Source organism: Amblyomma mixtum, chromosome 10, assembly GCF_055824585.1.
Source record: "Amblyomma mixtum isolate Tamu chromosome 10, ASM5582458v1, whole genome shotgun sequence".
NCBI lineage: Eukaryota > Metazoa > Arthropoda > Arachnida > Ixodida > Ixodidae > Amblyomma > Amblyomma mixtum.
The window spans coordinates 157,103,709-157,116,315 of record NC_143021.1 but is presented as its reverse complement, the minus strand read 5'-3'; the positions used below and the strand labels follow the sequence as shown (position 1 = coordinate 157,116,315).

The 12,607-nt window shown below is 45.4% G+C and overlaps 1 protein-coding gene across 2 annotated transcripts in view; it reads left to right on the top strand.

Annotated features, from left to right (window-relative positions):
- The window catches only part of LOC149327457 (uncharacterized), a 104,651-nt gene that overhangs the window by 76,911 nt on the left and 15,133 nt on the right, over positions 1–12,607 (top strand). For both annotated transcript variants that reach the window (XM_089565078.1, XM_089565079.1), the window contains 3 exons: positions 1,998–2,071; positions 6,078–6,306; positions 9,862–9,949. In XM_089565078.1, the coding sequence (XP_089421204.1) occupies positions 1,998–2,071; positions 6,078–6,306; positions 9,862–9,949 (391 nt within the window). The remainder of the gene's footprint in view (positions 1–1,997; positions 2,072–6,077; positions 6,307–9,861; positions 9,950–12,607) is intronic.

The window sequence follows — 12,607 nt, the reverse complement described above, 5'->3', positions numbered from 1 at the left end:
ACGCGAAACCCAGGAACGGACGCCAAAGAGCTGCGCTCTAAAATGGCGGCTGGCAGAAATAAGTCGTAGAGGACCGCCATTTTGTTAAGGTAGTCCTACAGTCAACTGGAGTATATGGAGACTCGGCCGGCCTCAACAGCCGCATGATGTCGCACAATAGCTAACATGATTCAGTTTTTTTTCTGACGTCCAACAACGGTGATATTAGTGTGCCGCACAAGCGATCTTTATACCTGAAAGAGTCAATTTTTTAAAAATTAGTGGGGGCTCCCCCAAACACCTGTTCAAGCAAGTAGTTTGATTATATTGTAACTGTCAGATCTATTTCAGTTCTGAATCGCGTTGAATTATTTCTATCATACTTTAGCCAAGCGAACGTGCAAAAAACCGGACACATTTAAACAACCAAACCTTCTAGACCCTTCAGTAGCGTTAGCTGTCGGGTTAGTTGGTATTGCAGATTTAAGTTCTTAGTTTTCCAGCTCAACAGCACAAGGCCAAAGAAGGGAAGGAGAAGTACTGTTCATTTAGCGACACAGAAACAGCTTAAATACCCTCAGACCAGTGCAGGCTCACAAAAAAAAAATTAACAACCACCAAAAAAGACCACATCACACCTTTATCGCAAAATCGTAAAAGAAACGTCTTTTCTGCGTTAAGCAGTACCACTGAGGTATGGCTATCGCACTGTCGGCCAGATTATTAATATAACACGACTCTGTCGTTTCACGTGTATTTTTCAATCTGCTTCTGTTAAGAACCCTCACACTTCGAAACCTCGTTGTACAGTCCTTGCAAGTGCGTCACTGCTCGTAAAGTTTGGCACCCTCCCCATTCTACGACTCTCTTGCGTGCTCCCTGAGCCGGTCGTTGACGCAACGCCCGGTATGCCCGATGTGCGACCTGCCACACGTCAAGGAGATTTCGTACACCACCCCAGGGGCTCATTCCACGAAACGGTTCCCATGCCTCTTTCTACAGCCCGGTTTTTTTGTTCTCAACGGTGATGCGTCGGCCTAACTGGCCAAGCTTTCAAGGGGGCGAAAAAACCAACGGCACGTTGTGCCGGTTCGCCGCCTTTTAGAGGCCATGGGAGGTACTCTGTATGTGAGCCATTACTTCAGGCATTGCATCATCCTGCGGAGAGCGTATTGCCTCCTTGTCAGCTCCTGGGTCGGTTGTTATGTCTGTTGCGGAAACGCTCCTGAAAAAGATAAGCCTGGAGCTGACAAGGCGGCAGTATGCCCGCTTCAAGATGAAGTAAGGCCTGAACTGATGCCCTACATTCACAGTATCGCCCATGGCCTCAAAAAGGTTGCAGACCGGCACAACGTGCCGTTAGTTTTTTCGGTCCCTCGGAAGCTTGGCCAGTTAGGCCGATGCATCATCGGTGAGAACAAAAAAGCGGGCTGTAAAAAGAGGCATGGGAACGGTTTTGTGGAGTGCGCCACTGGCGTGGTGCACGAAATGCCCTTGGCGTGTGGCAGGCCGCACATCGGGCAGACCGGGCGTTGCGTGAACGATCGGCTCAAGGAGCACGCAAGAGATTTGATGAGTGGGGAGGGTATCAAACTTGTCGAGCGGTGCAGCACTTGCAGAACAGAGATTTTCTAGTGTGAGGATTTTGATCAGAAGCAGATTGAAAACTGCACGTGAAACGATAGAGGTGTATTATGTTAAAAACGCTGGCCCACACTGCGTTAGCGATACCACAGTTGTATTGATTAACGCAGAAAAGACGTTTTTTTTCGCGGTTTTTGGGATCAAGGTTTGATATGGTCTTTTTTAGTGGGTGGTTGCTTTTTTTTTTCTTCCACGGTGTGCGCCTGCGCTGGTCTTAGGGTATTTAAGCTGTGTCTGTATCATCAACTAAACAATTATCAGTCAGCGCTGTGTTCATCCTTCTTCTTCTCTTCTGTGGCCTTGTGCCGTGGCGCTGGAAAACTACGTACTTAAATCTACATCCTTCTTGTGACAAGTGATGCATCTCCCTGCAGATACGCGGCCGAAAGACCAGCGATATTTGGTGGTGGAGGCCGACTACTGTGGGCCCAGCATACTGCAGTCCAAGGTAATTAGAGCCGAATCATACTGCTACCAAGCAGTGCATTATTTTTCAACGCATAGCTCAACGATCGCCGCGACAGTTGAAGTCTCGATCGCCTGTGACGTGACAGTTAACGAGGCAGTGGGCAGGTTGGCAGGATAGCTATGTGTTACTCGAGGCATTTCGCATAGCTGAGACGTATTAGCATATGCGGATACCGGTCTACCGGAGGTTGCCAGTGCACGCGAAGTGACCCCGCCTGGCCCCACCCATTCTACTGCGCGTGCGCAGGAGACATCCTGTAAAACGGTATACGTCTGTGCCAATACGTCTCAGCTGTGCTAAAAGCGTCTACTGTCACTTCCGCTACGCTAGGTGCAAACAGCGAAGGGTAGCCGCGAAGCGTGTTTTTTACGCGGGTGTTGCCTCTGCTAAGTGCATGATTTAATGTTCCCACTGTTCTGGAGATGGTTTGTCCTCGGCTAGTCACCACAGCACTAGAAAGGACAGTTTTTTATGCAGAAAATTTTAATTTCGAAAATCTTTTCGTAAGACAAAAAAAAAGACGTTAACAAAAAGTGACGCGCTCTCTACAAGAAAGCTGTGTCATTGCTGTACGTGCTCTTTCGTCGTTTAAGCGTGCCGGATTTTTTTTGTAATGCTTGTTTTTGGCGCAACACTCAAAGGTGTATCGTTCACTTCGTCTATTCTCAAGAACGTAGGCGATCTGTTCGCAGGCGATCTGTTCGCAGGCAACCCGTGAACTTGCGGTCTGCAACAGCTACTTTCATCCAAATCTGGTTGTTACACTTTTGAACATAGCAATAGCATGACCGAACAGAATCCAGTCTGCCTGCTAGAGAAATCGAGCATGGACAGGAAGGCATTATGCGAAGTCGTTATCCTCAAGGAGGCCAGCACTTGTTTGTTGGAGAACAACTTCCTACTCATCTTTTCTTCATTTTTTTTTAGTTTGCATTGTGAGTGTAACGTAACTTGTGTAATTCACAACTTACATCTTGGAGACTATTTTGTAATTCCCAGAACAAAGTGTTCGATGCACGCAAGAACAATATTCTTTAGCAAGAGCCGCAGGTCATTCAAATTGCATTTAAATTTCTAAAGGTATTGTAATGACGTTCTAGCATATGAATCGGATTCATCGTGCGCGTGTGAGAAATTAGAAAAGCACAATAACAGTATCTCTGAGGACAAAGTTTGCATGCATTAAGGTCAGTGTGACTGATTGGTGATTAGAAATTCCGAGTGTTACACTGCATTGTACTCTTTCTTACTGTACTATTTAGAAAATATGAATCAACAATTCAACCTGAGCTTTGTGAACTCTAGTAAAGTATTTAACTACCTGTAACAGGTCAACTTGAATGAAAATATCAAGCACAGTTTGTTCAGTAAGGTTGGTAGATCACAAAGAGGTAGTCCAGTCCATGTTGGGTAAATTAAGATCACCTATCAGAATTAGCCTATTATTTGGCTGCGAGAACATAACGAACATTATTCTTGTAAAATTAAAAAAAATGCCTTCCACATTGTCAATATTATCAATTCTGAAGAGTTTTCAGTCTTAACACTGTAATTTTGTAGCAGGAATTCGCTATCAAATATTTTACTGTTTATTCAAGTTTCAGTGGGTACAGTGATTTCTGTCATGTGTAAAAAGCAGACCCTCAAGTTGCGTTACTTTGTCGGCAATGCTTCGACAGTTGGCATTTAACAGTGTGAACATTTTTATTCGTCGCTTCATTTGGACAGTCATTCTTTTTAGCAATACTATAGCGCTTAGAAGAACTTTTTGTTGGGCTAGATGGTGCATGTTGTAAGAAGGAACAGTAGCGCAACCAAGACGAACACAAGAGAGGACCACACAGGACTAGCGCTTTTATCCTTCTCTTCGTCGTTTTCAAACATGGCACCATCAACAACTAGTTTATCAAATATCAGTTTGACTTTAGCGCCCTTTCCCTTCTCCTGCAAACAGCTTCGTCACAGCTTTTTTCTAACTTCACGAATTCAACTGGAAAAGCTTCCTACCTCAGAATATTCAGTCCCTTTCAGCTTATGGCATGCCTTTAATACAGTAATTTTTTTCTTGTTAGTCCTCGAACTTATAATTATAGAGCGTCTCTGTCCTCTTTTGTATTTCTAAATCTGTGGCACCTTTCCACGCTAATAATTTCAAATTCCAGTGTCTCTTGGAAGAGTTCTTCCCTTGTTTCATTTCATTTCATTTATTTTACCCTCAGGGCTTTCGCATTACAGAGGGGGTGGGACAGTGAAGAAAACAATACATAGATCAAAAACAGGGCTATATATACGAACAATATTGAAAGATCCTAGAGACAGAGGACGAAAACATTGAGAACAAAAGTGCAGGAGTAAAAAAAAATAAAAGTATTACAAAAAAGAAACCTTATATAGTCTATATACGAGTAAACAACATATCACAATTGGCCTGATTCTAACAGTGCGAGTAATTTGCTTTTAAAACGCGCAGTGCCGCTAACACAGGTGGCTGTGGGTGAAAGATTATTCCAGTCACGACATGTTTTAGGGAGGAAGGAATTAGAGCAGGTCACTGTGCGGCAGTGTGGAACAGCTACTTTTTGATTGTGGTCTATGCGAGGCGAGATGAAAGATGGTGCCTTTACACAGATGGCTTTCAGGCAAGGATTGTGATAGTAAATTTTATGGAAGAGGCAAATGCGTGAAAGCTCACGGCGAGTGGAGAGTAAGGGAAGTTTAAGATTAGATTTCATTTTTGTTACACTGGCAGTGCGATGATACTTTCCAACGATGAAACGGACGCTTCGATTCTGCACGGCCTCGAGTTCATTTGTTAATGTGATGGTGTCAGGATCCCAAATTGAACATGCGTACTCTAGTTGCGGACGAATGAGTGTAGTATACAGTAGCATTTTCAATGAAGGTGGAGAGGATGAAAAATTCCTGCGGACGTACCCTAGCATGCGGTTAGCCTTTGAAGTAATGAACCTGATATGAGCTTTCCAAGAAAGGTTAGAACAAACATTAACGCCAAGATACTTGTAAGACGAGACTGGATTCAGCTGAGTGTCGTTAATAAAATAATCTGGGCTCGTTTGCTGGTTACGGGTTACGCGCATGCATTTGCATTTATGATTTATATTTGCATTTATTCCATGCATACTATGAAGACTGATTGGAGTCTTTTTGTCGTTACCTTCTGAACCATAAAAATAAAGTTATTTCTCCGGCTTCTCTTTTTCAAATATGAATCTTTTTGAGCTTGTAGGACTTGTCATTTTCAAGCTAAGGTACAGATGCATTTAGATTACTGAATTCTTCTTTTTAATATTGTACGACCTGATAAATTCGCTTCTACACTGGTGTCGCGCTGCGCTAAACCTAATATTTTATCCTCAAGCAACTGTGCTTTCCAAGTAATGTATCCATAGAGGCAGTCATAATGGGTTTGCCAAAAAGAATCTGAAGCAACATTTCCTCGTGTGCTGGACGTCCATTAGATTCAATGCCTCTGCATAATCCAGAACGAACCAACATCAGACATTGCGTACGTAGGCGGCGGAAATTAAGGAGTGCGGTATGTTGAGGGCAGCAGCTATATAAGCGATGTTTAATTTGCATGATTACTTCGTTTTTAGCAGACTGGCAGTCACCCGAAAATCACGTCGCTTTATTTCATACCAGAATGTGTGTTCTTTCCGGAACCAAAACTCTCAGCTCACATAAAATAACCTTGGATCGGTGCATTAAGTGTCGCCGCGGTGGCTCAATGGTTATCGCACTCGGCTACTGACCCGAAATACGCGGGCGGGTTCGACCCTGGCCGCGGCGGTCCCAATTAGATAGATGCGAAGTTCTAGAGGCCCGTCTACTGTGCGATGTCAGTGCACGTTAATAGTACCCCAGGTGGTCGAAATTTCGTGAGCCCTTCACTACGGCGTCTCTCATAGCCTGAGTCGCTTTGGGGCGTTCTACCCCCGTGAACCGAACCGAATGCATGACGCAGCTGAAGCCCGCCCAAGCGATCAGCATCATCGGCCAGGTGGCGTGCTGCCTGGCGGTCGCTGAGCGTGAGCTGGAGTTCGAGCACCGCAACCTGCACGAGGAGAACATCCGGGTGCTCCCGTCGACCAGCAAGAACCACCACTTCCTCATCGACGGCCGCACCTGCTGCGTCAAGGGGGCGGGCATTAAGGTCACCCTCTTCGACGACAACTTCGGCAGGATGATGTGCCGTGAGTTTTCCCACTAACGTCTGCTGCGCGGATTGCTTCCATACACTCTGAACACGAATAACTCCACATGGTTGGAAAAAGGAACTGAGCTCTCCTCTAGACCACTCCCTTTTAGGGACACGGTAGGCAAGCCAAGTTGCGGAGTACATTTCGATCACTAAATATACGTAGTGCTTGCTCTAGGCAACACAGGTATATTCCCACTGCAAAGCACAGTAACCTGATGCAGTTAGTAAGAGGAGAAGGCTTTTAAACGTTGCGCTAGAGGTGTTGCGGTTGGCAAATTAACGAGATTGAAACCTCGGTTCAAATCTCTATAACTGCTAGAACTTCGCAAGTTTTGAAGAGGGCCCCTTGTAACTGTAGGTATTTCGTATTTTTGAAATGGAAATCTACTCGGGGGCTTGGGCACCGTACCATGCCCTTGAAAGACAATGCACTACAGGACAGCATCCTTTTTACTCCTTTCGTATTTAGAGTATTGGTCTGGGCATGCACCAGAATCACGCCGTTCATTATCAGTTGTCATTTTCCTGATGAGGGGGGGGGGGGGGCACAGGCGGAGGTTTTCATCACTGACTTCGGGCATTTTTTCCTAGTTGTTGTTAGGGAATGGAGGCAAACTTAGAAGGGAAACTTTTTACCGTGCTCCTCTGAAGAAACAAGCTGGTGGCTGCAGTAGCAACAAGCAAAGCATCCTTTGAATTTCAATGGAAAAAAATGGAGGTTGATTTGCGCAGTTCGGCCAAATGCGAGATAGGCGCAGTAGTTGTCCGGGTTTCCCTTCTATGTCATTGTTCACATCTAGTGTTCACGGATGGCAGTTGTTCGGATAGCGATAAGGGGTCCATATATGCGAAGTTTGTCATTCTCTCCATTCATATATCACTGTGATTCTTCCTACTACTCCTGACGCAGTGATGCTGCGCTCATTCGATGCGCCACTGCGATTCTATGGCAGGTGCTACCGTCAGTGCAACTTCAGTTTCTTGGGTTGGGTTATGATCCAGGTTGCTCTTCCCGAGCAGCCTCTCACGAATAACTGAGCTGCCGCCTGACACGGTGGGCAGGGGAGCAGCCTGCCCCGAGTGCATAATATACCTGAGTAGGTTGCCCACCACTCGGTGGGCGGGTGCGCGGCCTGCTACAGAACAGGCTTCAGAGAAATACACAACGGCTAAATGCGGGTAAAGGCGACAAGTTCTAGCGCACTAAAATTGTTGCGTCGCAAGCGAGGAGGAAGGCTGCGCCATTGCAAAACCTTTACTGCGTTCCTTGTGGGCGCAGCATCCTACCACGGGGCGCTTGCGTAGCAGCCGCGGACGCCGTAGCGGAGAGCTGCAATCTTCAGATCGGCGCTCATTCGTTGGTTATGCGCCATTAAACCCAACACAACACACAACACAACTCATTCATTGGCAGGTGGTACACTCGACTGCAGACGATCTCCCCTTAGTGTTCTGTTCCGCACAAAGGCTGCAGTGAGGTATTTGGTGGGAGGCTTTATCGGGATGATGCAGCACTTAGCAGCAGTGACCGCGACTTGAGCCACTACACAGTAAGTCTGTTGGTCGCGTTCCTGACAATATTACTGTTTTTAAGCGAAAAACATTGATTTCCGCAAAGATAAAGCTTTTACACTGAGGTACAACGCAAACAGGAAACTGCATTGTAGCGTAGCTACTTCTTGAGCGCCTTAATATGTACTTCTCGTTTTTCGTCCAATGTCTCCGCTCGCGCTGTTTTTTTCCTTCAAAATTAACGTCAACAAACTAGCATAACTTGCCATACTACTGTAGCGTAGCCATATGTAGGACACCGTACAGATCATAATATTATCGTTTCATATCGTTGTGGATTTGCCAAGCGAACTGTCCTGTATGCCTCCAATACCTCCTGGGTTATTTTTGTATGAATCAATTGCACCAGTAGAAATTTGAATACCAGTCTGAGGGGGAATCGTCGCCTTTCTGCCGTAGCCCCTTTGCCGCTGCTACAGAATATTCGACTGTGAATGCATGCACGAGGAGCGGAAAGGAAACGACGCAGACAAGCGCTTGTCTGCGTCGTTTCCTTTCCGTCCCACTACACTCAGGAATTACGAGAATTTCTGAAAACGCGACATAGAACCTGATATAAGGAACTGTTTCGACGAAGAGTGCAGCGATATACTATGCAGCGGCTACAAAAAGTTTCCCTCACCGCTTGGGTACAAAGCACACAACTTTGTGCGCTGAGCTTCGGTGCCGACAGTGTCCGCTCTCTTTAACGTTGATTAATGTTTCATCGTGCATGCGCTGTGTTGCGTACAAGAATTGGAAATGGGGTGCTTTATGGGGTATGAGTGAAAGGATGCTTAGAATGAATTCATCATCATTCACGACGCAGAACATCCGTCTTACTGTGCCCCATCTTACTGTGCCCCGTGACTAAAGATAGCTACTAACAAGTCATTAAAATAGTTACCTTCTGGGCTAGTTGGTTGTCAGACATAATTAAAGCATTCTAACGCCAAGACGTACGATCACAACTGTTTAATTAGCTGAAAGCGATCAACATATATACTCTGCCAGAACCTTTGCGCATGCAAACGCGTACAAGACAATCGGGAAATGCATCCAAAAGGTCTTATCGTCGCAGGCGTGAAAGGAATTTCCTCTCAGCCTCATAGAGACAAACAGATGTGCCTCTGACACAGTTTGAACCCGTATTTTTTATGTAAATGGGTTCCAAAGTTTCACAACCTGTTTTTGTTGGCTGCCTTTCCCCAAAATCCTCACATCGTGGAAATTTGGTGTAAATTTGGTACAAGCCCTGCACTGTGCAACAAGTTGCTCACACTCATTACTTTCTACATTTTTTGCATATTCATTAAGTCGGTCGTTCGCGCAATGACATATGTGGGCACCATTTAATGTGAGCACAATTTAATGTGGGCACCTTTTAATGTGGCAACGGGAAATGTAGCTGCCATTTATATTATTGCCGCGATGACGCTGGAGATGGGCGCGATCCGTTACCTACCCGCGTGCACTGATACAAGCTTTTTTAGTACAAAACTGCGGGGCACCTAAGTAGTTAGTATATAAAATTAGATAGAGAGCAAGGGTATGTATGCTGGTGCGCTACCATGCGGATGGCGCACAAAGAAAAAAATGATCTATTACTAACAATGAGCACTAGTTTCTGTTCTCCAAAATTTCTTGGGGAATTCTAATTGCGTTTCAAATTTTCCTAATTAGCATTTTGCATGTTCTTTTGTCTTATCTCTGTTAAAGGCGAAACTTAAGTCCTGCCAGCTCTATTTAAAGACGAGCATAAGTTCAGTTTTTAGGCCTCTGACCTGCCAGTGTTCCTCGAAAAGCAGATTGTCGAGAACATACTTTGTAAATGTATTGACGGCTACTTGATTGGACTGATGTGTTACAGCGACCTTAAATCTATTCTCTGTCCGTGCTTCCTGTTGAGACATTTGGTCAAAGAGTTCGTGCTTTGGTGCATTTCCTGCATCGTTTTCCCTCAGGGTGTATAGAAGGCGCTTTTTTTCCCCTGCAGACAACGAAATCATCATCCGCATGCGGAACTACAACTGCGTGTACAAAGAGAAAACAGCCATCTACCTCACAATGGAAAGAATAATCAAGTAAGCTTGCGGAGGTTTAAAAGCGCACTGAACATGAATTGTTGATTTGCCTGGATATAGCGTTGTCTCCCGGCTTCGCACCAGGAGCTGTACAGAGCACAGATATTTCTGTATTGATAGTGCGGTGTATAAATAGTGTAGAAAACTGTGATATCGTTAGTATACTGTGTCAATGTATTTTGTATGGTCAAGCTGGTTGCTGAGGGTATTATAATTGAATTCTTCACCATTAAATAGCGGCAATGTGCCCCAGATGATAAGCTACCAGGGTACCTTGAGAGGTGCCCGAGGCCCAGTGAAGCAAGTAAAGAAAATAAAGGCAGAGCAACAAAGCATATCCATGCTCGAAGGCAAACGTCGACACGAAGTTACCAAATAAAAACAGCAAAATTTGCGCTCATGAAACGAGGGAGTAAAAAAGGAGGAAAGCAGGAAAGCAGTAAGAAGTACCAACAGTATGCAAGACTTCATGGCTTAAACCCTAATTAAAAGCAACAACTCAAGCCAATGTTCACCTAGGCAAGAAAAATGAATACTGAGCTGCGTTGATGAAATACAATTTAAAGTCCTTTATGGGCGGCGTAAAAATATTTGTATTGTTAATGCTATGATGATTTACTTACTGTGTATTCTAAGTTAAGCTAAAGCACAGGGGCGAGATGTGGTGGTTCCTTTTGGGAGCCGTTCTGTTGAAAGATGACATCAATTTGACGCCAACGAGGGCAGAGGCGGCACCTCGGGACGAGGATGGGAAAGACACTACCCAGCCTGCGAGGGCACGAAGTCCCAGAAGTGTGTGTCACAAGTGTCTGGATTTTTAGGGGTCATATTGTACCTGATAATAGCTGGTGTTGGGCACGAACTTAAAAAATCAGCGAGCATTTGGAAATGATTGTGTGCTGTGAAGGCGAAAGCATTAGTGTGCCATCATGAGCGTTCGAACCCGACGCAGTTTTCGCATTGAGAAATGAAACTAAGATGCATCTCCGAGCGCTGACTCTACAAACGCTGAATCCACAAAGGTCGGAGTGAAACATGTGAACTCTCGGCTCGAATGTCGGTCGCTAGTTGTTCTCTGACTAAGAGAGGTATGCTATATGCGCGGTGTAAGAATATATTCAGGTGCTGACACTTCGCCCGGCGGCACGACAAGATTGTGTTCGCTCCTCCTTTCGCTTCTCTCGAATGCGGACAGATGGCGCCAGGCGATGGGGTCTTGTCTGGCCGCCGAGTTGCGGCAGCCGTAATGCAGGTGTTGCGCGATCGTTGAGTGCCGCGGCGTGTAAGTGCGCTTTGTTAATTTCGGCAATGTGCAGGTAGATTGAAACTACTGTCGACACGGAATAATTTCAGGCTACTTCGTGTTTTACTTGATGGGACTTCATGGATAGGGGGAAACAGCAGCGAGTACGCTGCCCTGCGATCCTTCTAAGCTAGTTATCCAAATGAGTTCGCTGCAAAGTTTTTTTCGTTCATCCGCAAGAATGCTAAGAGCATAGTTAACTATACTGACTATTAAATATAAGCGGTCGACCGCAGCGCGCATGCTCCCACATTTGGGCCAGAGAGCCTATGCGTACATTCAGGCATTGCTTGAGCAGTGTAATGCGCCGATCCGGAGATGTGACGCCCACCGTGTGGAGAACACTTCGCCCAACCGAGTTTTTTTTAATGTGCAGAGCAACCAGAAAATGGTTGTAGCGCCGAAACAGACAACACGCAGTAAGCTAGACAGGACAGGCGCAACCTGTCTGTCTAGCTGTCCTGTCTAGCTTTATGTGTTTTGTCTGTTTCTGTGCTACGAGCATTTTCTGCAAACATGCACCAACTAGCCCCCCAACAAGTATTACTCAGTTGCAGAGCAACCGCATGGGCGTTTCCGCATTCCGCCCGATAGATTGCCTCCGCAGCCAGGAATAGAACCCGCGCTCTTGTGGTGCGTTGCGGAACGCCGCCAGCGTTACTCGAATGAGCGCAGGGACCGAAAGGTAACAAAGTATGCATTTACGGCGTTTTAATGGCTAGTGCAGTGCACGTTTAGCTACGCGACGCGAAAATAGTTCGTGGAAATTGCCCTGGCGTTACTCCTGCCAAGCTCTTCCCCTAGTAGCACGCTTTGTTGCCTCAGTGTGGCCACAACGTTACCTTCTAACATTGCCTTAACGTGGCTAGCGTCCTCTTTTTGCCACGTTAACGCAACATACATAAGACAACGTTGAGACAATATTGCTCCAATGTTACATCAACTTTCAGTCAATGTTAAAGCAACTTCTGGAGACAATATTAATGCAACATTGCTACAACATTTTCTTAATGTTGATACAACTTTTTATTCGCACACATGCAACATTCCCACGACAATGTTACTACAATATTGCTGCAATGCTGTCATGTTTCAGAAACATTCAGACAGCATTCTAAATTACTGAAATATTTCAGCGACCAATAACGGCTGCTGCTCAATAAAGTGATCTCTTGAAAGACTAAACTGTGTACAGTGGCATCATCATACCAGAATGGTTACAGCAGCTTAAGGTCACAAGAATGAGCAATTGAGCATTACTCCTTGCTACACAGTAATGCGGTGCTTGCTATAGAATACAAATACAAGACTGCAATGCACAACACACTGTTTTTCCATACTTTCCAGACCGCTTA